Source organism: Morone saxatilis, unplaced genomic scaffold (assembly GCF_004916995.1).
Source record: "Morone saxatilis isolate NCDOM2014 unplaced genomic scaffold, NCSU_SB_2.0 Contig18, whole genome shotgun sequence".
In the NCBI taxonomy this organism is placed as follows: domain Eukaryota; kingdom Metazoa; phylum Chordata; class Actinopteri; family Moronidae; genus Morone; species Morone saxatilis.
The window spans coordinates 12,419,195-12,435,418 of record NW_023339740.1 but is presented as its reverse complement, the minus strand read 5'-3'; the positions used below and the strand labels follow the sequence as shown (position 1 = coordinate 12,435,418).

The 16,224-nt window shown below is 37.6% G+C and overlaps 1 protein-coding gene across 1 annotated transcript; it reads right to left on the bottom strand.

The window, feature by feature from the left end:
- Positions 1-85: 85 nt before the first annotated feature.
- On the bottom strand, positions 86-11,651 carry cdk4 (cyclin-dependent kinase 4). The gene is made up of 8 exons (XM_035662766.1): positions 11,378-11,651; positions 4,802-5,036; positions 4,577-4,712; positions 4,271-4,438; positions 3,622-3,731; positions 1,724-1,774; positions 1,490-1,625; positions 86-977 (listed from the first exon to the last, which is right to left on the bottom strand). Exons 2-8 carry the CDS (start codon positions 5,017-5,019, stop codon positions 876-878), a joined length of 921 nt encoding a protein of 306 aa, XP_035518659.1. The 5' UTR covers positions 5,020-5,036; positions 11,378-11,651; the 3' UTR covers positions 86-875.
- Positions 11,652-16,224: the final 4,573 nt, after the last annotated feature.

Sequence of the window (16,224 nt, the reverse complement as noted above, 5' to 3'; positions counted from 1 at the left end):
TTTCTTCAATATTAGAGGACAAAATGCAGTATAGTGAGTTAAAACGGACTGCCATCTGTATAATAATACACAAAAGAAATCTGAATGTGATTAAAGTTTTTTTATTCATTTGTAGTTGCAGTGCTGGTTGATTTTAAATGGTTTTTAGCAAAAAATGTTACACATGAAATGAAGTCCAACCCTTCAGTCCTCCAAATAAAAGAAACTATTCTTCCATTTTATGAGACTATTTAAGGGCAATACCAGTATTTTTGTCATGTGTGTTTCTTCTACTGCTTCGAACTGTTCTTTCTTTTCCTCATGATTTTCATACAGCTTAATGACGTCACAGGCTTACGGTGTTTTGTTCCTTTTGTATGATAAATATTAACACAAATACACTAAGATCACTGACGACTGGCTGCTCTAACCCTGAGGTGTCATTTTTGTCAGACTTTGTTCAGCCTGTAACAAGAAAAGACGTCATCTCCGCCTGTCTAAACACTGTACAACAATAACAAGAGCAACATTTGAGAGGAGATGACAGACGTTTCTGTTTATCAGTCCCTTCTGATGACACTGACACAGAAATCAAACATCAAAAAAACTGGTACTGTCCTTGAAAACATGACATGTTAACATCATTAATTGTGACATTTACATGTTGGAAAGCATGCCAGTGATCTTTAAGTTCACTCCTCTTCTTTTTTTTTGCCCCCATTTCTCAGGTTTTAATCCTTTTTTTTTTTGATGCAGGAGTGACAAGAAAATAATCCCAAAGCAAAACCCAGACGTCTTGAAAGGCAATGCACTGAATGAAACTGAAATCCTTTATGGTTAGGCCAGGTCTAAACTTAGACACTGTTACCTCTCGCTGCATGTTTCACTGCATCATTTCAGCTTTTTGTCTGAGTCAATGTCTCCTCGTCCTGGAAATATGGATGTTCTAGGGCATTCAGGGCAGATATTCGTTTGAAGGGGTCGAAGGTCAGCATTTTCTGTGGAAGAAAGAATAGCAGGATATTATAGCTGCGTCACAGTCAGCTTTCAGGTCTTAAAGGAACAGCCTGACATTGAGAAATACTTTGATTCGATTTCTTGCAGAGAGTTAGATGAGGAGATTGATGCCACTCTCGTGTGTACGGTAAATATGAATCTGGTTAGATCTGTTAGTTAACTAAATATTAATTAGAAAAGTTGTGATTTTAAGTCTTATTTTCAGTTTTACCAGCACTGTTAATTATAATGCAGAAAGAATAGTTTTCTTTAAATAGAACTGCTGGAAGTCCTTCTCTCTCCTCTAGTTTAACCAGCTGGATAAGTAACATTAGTCACAAGGATTTTTAATATTGCATCAGTGAAATACTTGTGGCTTGTGTTGAACATCATCAGACCATGAGTGAGTTTCTGTATCTGTTACTGTCCTATTTCAACTTTCTTTACAGCTGAAAGCTAATTACCATATATGATGGACTGTCACTTTAATTTTTAATTCATGGTGAAGTCTTACCAGCAATAGTTGTGCCCCCTGCTCATTTATCTCTGGAACCAAGTCAGTGATTGGGCGAGGTAAGAGAGGGGGAAAGTTTTTTCTTGAGAGTGTGACATCGGTTGGCCACTCCTCCTCTGGTGGCAAGCCAATAACTCTGAAATTACATATCATTTTCAATGTAAGTAAGTATGTATAGTATGAATCAATTACCAATACATCCATTAAATGTGATGGAAACCATCTGTTACTCACTCAAGAATTTTCCCGAGTTGGTCCACTTCGGATTCTCCGCAGAACAAAGGTCTAACAGACACAAAGGTTGTAACAAAGTCAAGTTAGATGCCATTTTACTAATTCACACGTCTTTGCAATTCCTGTTTGTGCAGGAGGGCAAACAGTAACATTATGTCCTTTAGACACAGATTAGATGTTCGGCATGAAGGGCAAGTTGAATAATTTTACTGTTTGTATTAGTATCAGTGAGAGCCACTTCTTAATTGTTTATAACACTATAATATTATAACGCTGTACCGCTGCTTTAGCAATTTATCATTATATAATCACAATCATTATACTAACTGTTCCCAAGGCAATTATTTTGAGACATGAATCTCTTTACTAAATGTATGCAATGTGTCATTTTTACCACTAGATGGAGCTACTGTGTATGTGACTGCACTGGTTCTTGGCTGATCTGGGAGAAATGTTTCAAAACAAGACTGATGCGAGTTAAAAATCATAAAATACTCCAGGGTCCCTCGAGCAGAATAAGTTGACTTAAAGTCACACATTAAGACTGTTGCTTGCAGAAAGTGTCTGTGGGCCTGCTAACAACTGTAATGTTTGGATGTGTTGTTATGCAGGTCAAAGTCTGTGAGCTGGGTTTGTATCAGCATGCATGCCATGACTGTGTACAACTACAGCATGTGTCAATACCCACTTCACACCCGGGTCACATTTAACATCTTTGGAGTCCAAAATCTATTTTGGTATGTCTGGAGTAAATTTATTGTAGACTTGGTTGGAAGAGGAGCTGAAATAAAATTTTCCTGTGTGCTGTAATATAATGCCTGTAGCAAAAGCCCAGCTGTTCACCTCCCGACAGTCAGAGGCTCCAGACCAGATTTCCCCAGAGCCGCAGATAACCTCGTAATGTGAACATTTACAGATTAAATCTAAACCCTCCTGAACTGTTGGGAAACTCATCACTGTTGCTCTCACAAAAATGTGTGATAGGTTGGAGTTAAAATTTGGACACTCTCATCATTACTTAACAAGTGCACCTACTGTAGTTTTTTCAAACAACATAACAAGGAAACATTTATATTTAATGTGTGCAAACTGTTCATTGTCAATGTATATTTGTTTTCTTTACAATATATTACAATAAACGTAACCATGAGTAACCTTTTATTCCATTACATTTAGGCAGCTGCAAGAAGAGAAGAAGAGAAGAAGAGAAGAAGAGAAGAACTGCTTAGTTTAGGTTGGGGAAATATCTAATCTTGGTTAAATTTGAAGAAGTCAGCTCTGACTGGACAAAACTTTTGTCAATATTTAACTAAAGCCACAATCCTTCCCTAACCTTAACCAAGTGATTTAGTAACCTTAATCTAACAACAAATAAGAGGCAGAACATGGCCCTGTGCTTTGTTCCCCCTACCCTCTCTACCTGTGATTTATGTGCAGGATAAAGCTATTTCCGGATTGGAAAAAACATTGCCAGTGAACATTATCCAAGCGGTGGTTTCCTCCAAAACGTATTTGGCAAAGTAAATTCTTACCAGAGACGTGTTTGACATGATTGATGTCTGTGTGAAGCAACTCCATTTTAAAGTTTTTAAAATTTCAAACTCTGAGCTGACCTGAGGAGTTACAAACTAGAACTCACTCTGTAAGCTTCCACCTTGCAAAGGTACCTTCATGTCATGTAATCAAATCTCTGCTACTTTTTAACTTAAAGAATCACCATCTAATGCACTATTCCTTTGTCTAAGACCTCTCTTCTCACCAAATTATATCAAAATCTGGTCATGTTCTCTTCTTGAGTGACGCATACTGCATAAAATTATAACATGCTGATAACAAACATATAAACATAAATGCATAGCACCAGTCTTCTTTATCAGAATAGTATTCTTCTGACTCACTTGCGTCTGAACATCTCGGCAAAAATGCAGCCGGTGCTCCAGATATCCACAGGCGTGGCGTAGCTGGACTGCAGCAAAACCTCAGGAGGTCGGTACCACAGTGTCACCACCTGGGAGACATAACAAGGGAAAGACCAAATCCTTTAAAGGCAAGTGAAGGAAAACTACAATCAGTACTTTATTGCATGTTTTAGCTTAAAATACATGCACTGTGGCGGCATTTCTGCTGACCATTTTCACTCCCTAGCAAACTTCCTCCTTCCTTTTAGTACAGTATGAATATCAGGTTATAATCTGATGTTAAACTTTGCAAATATTAGCATGTTAGCAATGTCATTGTGAGCAAGTTAGCATTTCGTTCAAGTGCTGCTTCACAACAGCAGACTTTTAGTCTAAAACTATTCTTTAAATATGAATTAAAGGCAGCTCAAACCAACATTTGGCAGTAAGCAAGTGAACAAATATCACATTTATGCTATGTTGTCAGGAATATTAATTCAGAAGACAAATAATAATTTAACATGAACATAACCAGAAGGAATATGTGAGTGGTGTGAAGGTTGATTTTTATGAATAAAATAAATTATAGTATGCTTTGGAATTACACGACAGAAAAAAAACTATTGGTATGGTCCAGGTGAGTTCTTACCACAGGAGTGAGGGCCATGTGGCAGCTGTAGATCCTGGCCAGTCCAAAGTCGGCCAGCTTCACCTGGCCCTGGCTGGTTACCAGAATATTCTCTGGTTTCAGGTCTCGATGCATCACGCGGTTAGAGTGAAGGAATGTAAGACCGCACAGCAACTGCCTCATCAGGTCCTGCAAAAACACACAGGTATAATTCATTTGAAACTAAATATTACAACAAGGTTACTGCTTTCCAACCAGTTTTCTTCCTTCTAACCTATTAGATAGATTATGTGGTTCAGTTAAGATATTGATTCAGTTAGTTCTCACTTTAATGTGGCCTGGGGATAATCCCGGGGCTGGGGCTCTCTCTAGGTACGTCTTGAGGTCTTGGTCCACATGCTCAAACACCAGAGTGACTTTAGTCTCCTGGTCCGACCTCTGGGTTGCACATACATCCATAAGCCTGTCATGAACAAAAAGTGACAGTGATTTCTGTGAACGGTGTTCACATTGAATTGTAGACAACACAGAACACTTTGATAACGGCCTTACCTGACCACATTGGGGTGGTCAAACTGCTCCATCCGTTTCAACAGAGCCACCTCTCTAACTGTGGAGACCGGGAGGCCATTGTGGTCTGTCTGGACACGCACACTCTTCAGAGCCACAAACTGCCCGCTCTCTGTATCTCGGGCCTTATAAACCGTCCCATAAGCGCCTCCTCCGATCTCTGCAACTGGCTCATATTGGATACTGGCGCCGTGGGCCATAGCCAGGATCAAACAGACTGTGAGACAAAGTATGACAGACTAATCAGATGCAACAGTTATTTAAGCTATTAGTTAGAATAATGAGATGACAAAAGGATATTTTAAAACATCGCACCAAGGTGCAGCTCGGAGTCGTTCTACTGGAAATACTGGAAACAAACAACGGACTACCTTTCCTGTTGGGTCTCACTGCTAATGTCAACCGAAATGTTCCTCAACACAGACTTTGAATAAGTACAGAAAGTATATTTGCAATAAGAATCTACTGTGCTATTAAAACAGATGATTGAAGAAGATACAATTAAAACCAGGAAGACACATAAAAACATTCAATAACTCCCAATCTAAAGCTCACAGATCTGAGATAAATGACTGCCTTTTATGCTTAATGTTGCTTGAGATTTCTTTGCCATGGCATATTAGGATATTTAAGCCTGGACCAAGCTGGTGGACTAACCAACGACCCATATTACCATCTACAGAGCCACTCCATTAGTGCGGCTAAAAATATTAAAACCAATAAAAATGTAAACGTTTCTGTACTGGACAAAGAATAAACTCCTCTCATATCTTGGCTGTGAGAAGCTGGTGGATATGCAGCAGTAAAGACAGAACTGTTTTCAGGCTAATAACACATTGCAGCAGCTAAAAATTCACTGTTTACTCCAAACCTTTCACATCCAAAGTCAACAGATGCTCCTCAGCTGCTCCTGTGCTTCAATATCAATTCTGAATGAGTACAGAATCTACTTTCAGTCTCACAGCCACAGCGCGTCTCATAAATAACTTTCCAACCACAAGACACTTGTTTTATTTATATTTAGTCTATTCTGCTCATGTTTTCTTGAGCTCTGTAAGAAATGTCTAATTTAACCTGTAACACAACCCCTCCATTTGTTTTTTTATTTTGTTTTATTCAAGACTCATTCCAGTGAACCACAGACGCTCATCGACTGTGTGAGGAGGAGATCTGGATGCGGTGCAGTCATGTAAGTTCTCAGCGGTAGTATTTCAGATACAGTGAACAACAAAACAAGCTGTCGTAACACTACACTCCACAAAAGGGGAACAAGGGCTGTTTTTCTACTTTAGTAATTCCATTTGTAAAACAGACTGTTTCACACTGTCTACCAGTGTGTAGTAGTTAGAGTCCTGCTGCACAGCTCAACAACCTGGTAGATGTCCCAAGGTGCTGACTGGCCCATTTTAATTCTGTGCTGAATGTAGAAAAACACTGTTTCAGCTATTAGGAGTGGGTAAAATGAATAAAGTCTGCTGTCAAACAATGTGCACTTTTATATTTTCATACTGACTCAATACATATCGCAATATACTAACTCTCAGAAACTGATTACGGATAAGATTTATGGGTGGGAGTGTCTGATCCACTAAACTGCATCACGGTGATGTGACAATCCTGTAAATCAAATGCTGTCATGAAGCAGTCTCACTCACTTGATTTCCCACAATTATCCCAGCACAACCAGAGATAATTAAAAGTTACCTCAGTACAAACAATTACAATTTATCTCACAGTAAACACACATTTCTATTGTCTCGTTGCATTTATCATCATTGCCCAACTCTATCATCTATATTAATTAAAGCCTTAATAAAATTGTTCCACTAAGTTCACCAGCTTATTTTGTGTTTTTGTATTGTATTGTTTTTATGAGTGATGGTGGTACAGTCAGCTTTTCTGACTGGAAACTGCTGCCTGATCCAGCTGGGAATGACTCCGGGAAGAGCGGTGGGAATCGAAACAATTAAGTTGACAACAATGAGCTGGAAGATGCTCTCACGCTCTGTGAAGCTGAGGGGAACTGTAGTACCAGTTCTCTGTGGGTTCATCACTACAACCAACTCCTTTCACACTACACTCGGCCATTTGACCCTTTGTTAATATTAAAATTGATTGGTGCAGCTTTGACATCGTACAGAGGTGCTGAGGGCCTCACCCACGCTTCCCAACTTTTCAGTGAAAAAGAGGGCTGTCTAATAAATACCTCTCAGTACATCTCTCAACCATTCAGGCAGCAGGAGTCAACACGCTTGGAGCTAAGTGGCTAGCCGTGCTGGCCTCTGTCGGAGTGAAGCGTCTGAAGAGCTCTCCAGGTACTTCGGGTGCAAAAGTGCTCCAATGTGTGACATTTTTACCCACAGAAGAATTTATCAATGCTCTTCTACATTGGCCCAAACGTTTTATAATCCACGAGCTACAAGACAAAGTACCTGACCTCCTGAAGCCCGAATGACTCACTGAATGGAACGCCGCATTAAAGCAAATACACTTTAACACAGGACTCTGCCAGCACAGGAAGCACCTTCAACCACTCAACCCAAACAGCTTTTTTGTCCCATTGCTTCTAACCCTTCCTCCGGCCTCCTCACCAACTCCTACCTCCTGCCAGGAAGCAGGCACACAACCAGAAAGAGCATCATCCCACTGTTTCCTTCCCTTTGTTTAAGTCTGTTGAACCAGTTTGGTACACTTCCTCTGCACCTCAATCTACAGTTTACCCCTTCCACTTGAACATTAAGTCCATACCTTACATATATCACTCATCATTCAGTGCTGGTGGTTGTGTGGTCCTGATGAGCATCATCATCATCATCATCATCATCATCTTCATAACCCGATCCTCTACTCAGATGAGAGGTTGGCTCAAAAAACATTGTCCCTGCTTTTAACCTTATAACCTTTTTGATGATGTTTAAGGTAAGATGACCCAGCTCGAACCAAAATAGGATTTTTTAAATCCATATTACATACCATTACCATTACCTACCAATTTAATACACAGGGATACAATGATGTTTCCTGTCCACAGTCTTTATGTGAATCTTAGAGGATCTTAAATTTAGGTTCGTGTAAATATCTTTGACTAACATGGTAACTTTCAGCCAACTAACACTGCACCCAAAAATTTATGTGACTTGAGCTGAAACGTTTAGTCTGGTAATCAATACATCGACTGACAGAAAGTTATTTGGCAGAATTTTTTTATATTTGATGAATTGTCACTTTTCAAACAAAAATGCCAAACGTGCTGTTTCCGGCTTCTAGAGGCTTTGACGCTTTCATATATGATGGTAAATAGAACATTTGTGGGGGTTTTAACTGCTGGTTGGATAAAATAACACAGTTCAAAGGTTCTGGGAAATCACCATTAGCACTTTTCACAACTTTTTGGCAGCCTATAGACAAAACATTGATTTCAATCAAGAAAATAATCTGCAGATGTTCCTTATCATGCTGTGTCAGACTATAAACTATTACCACAGTGGACTTGCTGGGGCAGAAAAAGTGTGACAGAGATGAAGTCGGACTGGAGATAAAATAGTTTCTTCAGTTTCAGTATTGCAACAAAAGCGCAGAAACACAATGTACATGTTGGTGAGTAGAAGAGTTCATCGTTTCAACAGATCCAAAAGTCTGTAAACGTTACTTTAATAAATCATCTGAATCTTAGAAATCAGCCAAAAAAAGGCCTATGTTTTGCTACATTCAACAGTGACTCTGCATTTCTCTCATGAAGCAATCATGTTTACAAAGTTATAGTCCAAACATGATGTTTCATGCTGTCAACAAAAAACACAGACAGCCATTTAGAGCATCAGATTTTAGGAGGAGTACTGGCTTTGGGCAATGAAGAGTGTGGTATACAAATTAATATCTTGTTGTTTGGCGTTCGGGTTAATTATATCTTAAGGTATTCAGTGAAGTGTTAATGTACTGCATTAATACTGGTGAAAGTATGGCTAAAACATGTTATAGTCAAGGGTTTGAAAATTCACATATGCTGCCAAACCACAATTGTTGAAGTGGTCAATATAAACTCTAGTTAATAAGAGGAAGAGATGTTGCATTATTCGAGTTGAACACACCACATTTCTTCCTCTTGTGCAAAGAAAGTTGAGTCAGAGTGTGTCTGTGGACAAGAGTCTGCCTGCATTCCTGTGTATCTGCAAGAAATACAAATTCCTGTCAACACTATTCAGGTCAGAACTGACCTGGCAAATAAACTGAAAATAAAACCTGAAAATCTTGCAACATAAGATAACTTCTCTCATTTGGCAAAACAGAGAAATAAAATAAATAAACTATAAAAACATTAGACTTAGACTTTACCTTTATGAGACTTTTATAAAAAACTCAAATTTAATTTAAAAAGTAGCTGATTCTAACTATGTAACGTAACTACTTCAAAATTAAACATAAGTTTACTCTTCAGAACAACTTTTATCCAATTTCTGTGAACAACTAGAGACATCGAGTGAACTACTGAAGTTAACAATAAAAACATTACGTACAGAGAAAGTTCAACAGCTGATACTTTAAATTATCCAAATAAAAAAGACTTGATGCTGGTTTTAATAACCTTTTTGTAAAATGTGTAAAACAATAATAAAAAGCTTTTTTATATTGTATAAACTTTGGTAACCTTCCCAGAACATTTTGTTATAATGTTGTTGAAAAAATGAATTAAATGCTATTTTAGTTTCATTAGTTTCAGTTTTATTCTTTAGAGTTAAAAGTACGCAACTATGATATATAGTGATTACATATTATGAGTTCACAGATAGCCCAGATGTTGGATGCCTCATAAAAGTAATTAAGCTGAGTTTAGGTGTTTATCATCCACTGCTCGCTGCTACTGTGCAGCTTTCCCCTGTGGGCAGACTGTGAGGCAACGGCTGGGGGAGGCAGCACAGAAACAAAGGGCAGCTGAGAAATACAGAAAATAGTTGAGGAGAAAGAGAGAAGAGGGTGAATAACCGCGCTTGTGCTGTCAAATGTCAAACTGCAGGAAGTTACCAGATCTTCTTGATTCCTAATAGCTCAAACAACAAAGGATCTTTAAGGCTGATAACGATATTGAGTTTACAGTTAACTTAACTGCAAAATGTAAAACCAGTTACTCAAGTACTGTGTTGAGGTATTTGTGCTTTACTTTAATGTTTTCTGCTCATTTCGGATAAAATATTGTCTTTACTTTCTCCACTACGATTATCCACTACGATTATGATTTAGTTACTAGTTACTCTTTCAGTGTACAAAGACCTTATAAAATATAATATGTATAATATACAATTACAGCTGAAACAATTAGCTGATACAAAGAATATTAATTGACACTGATTCTGAAAATCGTTTAAGTCATTTTTTAATGAAAAACATTTCAGCAGATTAATCTGAAAATAATCAATAGTTTCAGTCCTATAAAAATAATTAAATATTAGCTCCACCCCTACCAACTACAATGGTAAAATGTTACTTTATATTAATACATGAGTAATAATAATCTAATGATAGTTATATATCAGACACCGTGGGCATTTTTCTGCATTGAGTACTTTTACTTTTAATACTTTAGGTGTATTTTCCTGATTATTCTTACTTTTACTTTACATTTAAATGCAGTATTTGTATTATTAGTATTTTTACAGTGTGGTATTAGTACTTTATTAAGTAATAAAACTGCATAACACAGATCAGATCTCTGACATTTGGTTAATTATGAACTAAATATGTACTACTAAAAAAATAAACTTCAGATTGCAAACTATATAAGTTCTACCTCATCACATATCTGACATATTAAAATCATTTAACCCTTTAACCCTCACACTGTCCCCACCTTACTGTCACAACAACACTTCTGATTTAAAATGAAAGTATACCAGAATTAGTCTGCTGAAAGTCCCTCACTGTCTCATAATGACTGGTGGGGTCTTTGTGTCAGACCCTCATCTGGTCCTACAGGTGGTCCGACTGCACAGGACTTGTCACCTTTAATAAACCATCTCCTCATGTCGTTTCCAGTGACAGAGCAGCTCACACCAGGAGGAAGCAATAAGACAGAGAGGACAGACTCTAGCACACAACATCTGGAGCTTTTCACTGACTGTCTCACAGCACTGAGGTCCGTTGATCAGCAAACCTGTCAGTATCGATTATCAGACACACGATCATGTATATCCACTTGATCAACTCAAACACAGCCGGACATGGAAGACCGGTGGGCGGAGAGAACAGGCCAGGACAGACGCCTCAGTGCCGACACGTGGTGCTCCTCCATAGCGCTCCTTTGTTAATTAAACTGCATTAAAAGAAAGTGGAGCAACAACAGGACACACGCACTTTTTTACTCCCCCACTCTTCCTCACCTACATGATCACTGACGTGGCGGACGGGGTGTGGGGGGGAGAAAAAACAAGACAGTTAAAGTCGAGACAGGAGAAAGATCCACCTCCACATCTGTGCCACATTACATAAATGTCCGCGGACAAAGTGTCACACACACACACACACGAAGCACAAGCAGCTTCATGTAAGCGACTGTTTCATACTCACCCCGTGTGTTTCTCTCTCTTGTGGCAGGTAAAAGCTTCACTTTAGCTTTATGAGGAGGACATGCTCATTAATCTGCTGCCACGTATATAACTCCTACAGAAGCGGGTCTCAAGTGGTCTCAGGGTCGCGGGTCCAGGATCAGGGATTTCTCAGACCAGCAGTGGATCTGAAGCCAATCAAGCGATATGATCTCGGCCTCCCCTTTGTGTTTTTATTTTTTTTTCCTCTTCCAGCCCGCACTCTTCTTTTTTGGGGTTGTCGCTTCCTGTTGCTTCTAGCAACTCTTGCAAAAAAGGCGGAGCTAAAGAATAAAGAGAAGAAAAAAAATGTCCACAGCGGCATATATCATGTATGAAGACCTGGAAGCATAATATATAATCCATGGTCCACAGTCAGGGGTTAGTAAATGTATTTTAGATGTGCCAGAAAGCTAAACATTCACTGGCTGTATTATAAATAAACACTAATAATGATACACAATCTGTGTATTATGTAATCTGCAATCTGTCTGTAATCTAAGCACACTGTATATACTGTATATATCCACATGTAAAGCCTCTAAAGTAATCTGTTACCCATTCAATATTTATTACAGCACTCTTGCACTATTCTTATTTACAGTATACAGAAACAATTCAAGTATGTTGTTATTCATTATTGTTGTTTATATATACTTTTGTTGTATGTACTTCAGAGTATACTGTATAAACTAGTATAAACTCATGTTTGTTCAGCTTTGTTGTTCTGGTTTTTAACTTTATATTTTTTATTTATTTTTATATTTTATAACTTTATGAACAACTTAAAACCAGATTCAAATTAGTTGATAAAACTGATTCTGATCTCTCAGATAATAATAATAATAATAATAATAATAATAATAATAATAATAGATAATAGGCCTACATATATGTCACTCACACCTAGTATTTCAGGGCCTACCACACATTTTTTTTCTTATTTTTAAGTAGCCAAACAACATACAAAAGCATAATACTTTAAAGGAGTAAAAAGTTTATCAGCAAAGAAAGAGAAAACACAATCAGTCATATTTGCACACAGAAGATAAAAGAACCAAAAGATTATAGGAACGTACTATTAATAGAAACATAAGATTTATACATAAATAAAGTTGCTATAATCACAGTCATAGCATACAGTGAGGTGAGAAAGAAGACACAATATAAAAAGTAGTTTAAGTTAAGTTCAGTTTCCTACTTCAATCGTGTCATTGCCAGGTTCATAACCACAAACGTTGTCATCTTGTTACTAATCTGGGTGTAACAGTTAAAACTCATCATAGTAAAAATGAAAATGAAAGAAAAGAAATGTGAGAAAGATTCACACTCACCTATCACATCTACAAGTACACATTAAATTCATGTATTATTTCCATAAAAGTGAAAAGAGTTTCATTACATCTAATAATATTCCATGTTTTGGACATAATTTATTCCATAAAAATGAAGTAATAAGAAAGAAAACACATGAAAAGCATCGTCCCCCTCATTGTAGCTCTCTTGCTGTCTCATTTTGGAATAATGAGTTGAGGCCTGGCAGACTTTGCTTTATTGGATATCTATAAATGTCATAATACCATGAAGCTGTTAAATCTACATGATTTTAATCACTGATTCATCAATACAGTGGCCAGTCTGACCACTACTGATTTAATCTTAAAACAGAAATATCAGGACATCTACCTACTTTTTGTTACTTCATAATAAACCAACATTAACTTACATTAAAAAACACTTAGCTCCTACAGCATTGTTCACTCTACTGCACATCCAGCCTGATGGCCTGTTTGTTTCTGGCTTTAGATGTTAGTTTGGGGTCCAAATGGGAAAATAGAATCAATGCAATTTGTGTTTGTAACTCATTAGCAATAATCTGCAATAAGAGTGTAATTAAATGTTGATTTTTGGTTCCTTTATGGATGTTCAGTGGTTACAAATAAGCTGCACAATGTCTGCCTGTTTTGAAAACAGCATGTGATTGCAGAAAAAAACATGAATGGTGGACTTGTGATTGTCTATAAATAAAATCCTGGTTGGTCAGTTACAGTTTATGTGTTCTGGTGTCCTGCACAACCGATCCATTTGGGGTTCAGTCTTTCAGGGTTTGTACAGTTTTGTTCCCAGCTGCGGCTCCTACATTTGTGTTCCCGCTGCATGCTGCAGGGGAAGGAAGTAGACGCTGCCAGTATCCACAGTTTCTGGCTTTTGGCCAGAAATGGGGATGTGGTACAGTGACCCTGACACGTCATACTGTCTCAGTGGCTGCGACGAAAGTCTGTAAGAAGGCACTGCTTCTCTAAAATATAAAAAGTTAAGAAACACTGAGAATATCAGTGAGAGATTTCTGAGGGAAGAAGGCAAAGAAGAAAAATAGAAATAGTAGAATGAAGACGAAGCAAAGGACAAAAAAAAAAACTAAAAGTGTAATGGAAAATATCTACAAATATTATAAAATATACTACACATATACAAATAAAATATAAAGCACATATTAACCTACATATTCTATGTACATTCATTTCCATACTCACACACAATATATAAAAATAGTAAATTTATCTTTTAAATATAAATCTTTGCCTATTAGTTTGTGTTGACAGTAAACATTGTGATTAATGTTTTATATTCAGATAGCTCTTTTTATATTCATTCATTTCTTCATATATTTGTGTTGTAACCACAATGTTAATCAACTAATAATTCATATTTTTTTTACCAAAGAATACAATTTAATTTAAATTTGTTTGAGGCTCGAGGATATAACCAAATAAGTAGCAGCAATATTGAGAGTTTAGAGGAGATGTTTCAAACATTTGACCAGTTGTGAGATTTGTCACTAAATGTTGACTAATTTTGGTGATAGGAGGTTAAAATCTTTCTGCTGACGACTGACTGTATTTCTTCCCGTTATTTTTGTCACAGAGCAGACAAGAGTCTAAATCTTGAGTCAGTGCAGGTGAAATAGCAGTATTAGTTAAAATGTGACAGTTATGATGACAAGTTGCATAATCACATTTCTGATATCAAAAATGATAATAACTGTGTTTAACATGTTTGTTTACATTCATATTTAAACTGACAAGGGCTCTGTAATCATGTTTATCACAACCCTCTGAAAACTTCGCACCCTCCTTTGTCCCACAGATGAAGTCACTTTACGCTGCATGATCCTGTTCTGTGATCAGTATTCACACTCTAGAGCCAGAGTTTATTGGCGCTGTGTTAACTATCATTGGCCCACATCTTCTTTTGCCTTTCCTGCAACACTGCTGGCTTCACCTCATCAGTTAAAGTCTGTAAGTGATATCTGTCATCGCTGGTTATGCAAGGCAACAGGACTAAGACCCAAATGCAGACAAAGGGGGCAGCAGGACGACATGTAGGCAATAAAGCAGATAGGTACAGGTAACCAAAACTTGAACACAAAAGCACAAAGCAAAAAAACAACAAAAGCAACTAGGATGAACTGACAAAGAAAACTAATGAGGAGATGAGATGCAGGTAAGGTGGGAAGGCTGGGAAACTCCACTGCTGCTTCGACTGCGCTCATAAGCATTTGTCAGCGTCCAGGATGACCTATTTTAAAGAGATTCTTTATTACTGTAAGAAAAGTTAACACGTTATCATCTCTGTGGTGTCTGTGTGAGACCATGAACAACATTCATCTATCAACATCTCAACCAAACATACAGTTAGTTTAAACACCTATTTATTTTATTTCTATCTATTTTATCACATTACTTTGTACTCCTTTCACATTTGAATCTGTTTCTATTTTAAAGCACTTTGGAACTTTAAAAAAAAAAGTATATATGTAGGTATATATTTTTATTACCAATTACGATAGTATCATTGTGCCTTAAACACACGTGAAGACCAATTAGATCAAATCAGATCAATAATGAATGATATTTTTTGGATTTCTTAAAGGAAATAAACATCAACTGTTAATTTCCTGTAGAGGAGGGATTTAAGTAAATATTGATTACTCAGAATTAACACAAAGCCTCCTGATTCTGAAAGAAGCCTTGAGCACTTGACACTTGACTTTAGATGAAAATGGGGAACTAAATCAGAAACCCATACAGTAAATGTGTGCTACTAGAGCAAAATGTTAATGCAAACATGAACTTCCTCACCTCTCCTGCAGCTGATCACATAATTGAATTTATTACAATTAAATAAACTATTTTCTGCTCCTCTGGCTGTAGATCTGTGAGCTTTTTGTCATAAATCCTACAACATATCATAAACAACATGCCTCTCTTACACACACTCTCTCATATTCAGCAGTGATTTGATGGTTTTCTGGAGATAATATTTCTTCATAATGCTTATATTTTTAGCCAAGTATAATTCAGCGAACAGCTACAATGCCTCTCTTTGTGGTGATGGAACAGGCGCCTGTTTATCTAATAACAGACAGTAGACAGTCTCCTCTGAAACAATTGCATGACAGATAGTGAATGTGTGAGTGGTGGATCTATTGAATCTATTGTGTGCACACTGTCCCTGCTGTCCCGACCCCGGAGAGTCTTTGTTCTGCTTTATTAGAGTCTTATGACACCACGCATGAGATGGTGAAACACGCACACAGACACACACACACACACACACACACACTGTTTCTTACAATATTTTTTTCTTTTCTCCATCCGTGGATGAATATCAGCACGTGGCCTCCACGTCACATAAATATCAGCACCTTGGACAGCAGCCTCTGCCAGTACGCTGCCTACTGTGGATGGAGGAGCTCATCTCTGCTCTCCTCAGCCGCACAGAGGGAAGATGACTGGGGGGAGGGGAGGGGAGGGGTGGGGGGTGGAG

What these genes read in the sequence shown, in the direction of transcription:
- cdk4 (XM_035662766.1), bottom strand. Translation starts at nt 5,019, where the DNA reads ATGGCCCACGGCGCCAGTATCCAATATGAGCCAGTTGCAGAGATCGGA. An exon ending in TATCCCCAGGCCACATTAAA is followed by an intron (nt 4,439 to 4,576) that starts GTGAGAACTAAC and finishes GTGTTTTTGCAG; the next exon opens with GACCTGATGAGGCAGTTGCT. An exon ending in AGGGGGCACAACTATTGCTG is followed by an intron (nt 978 to 1,489) that starts GTAAGACTTCAC and finishes TTTCTTCCACAG; the next exon opens with AAAATGCTGACCTTCGACCC.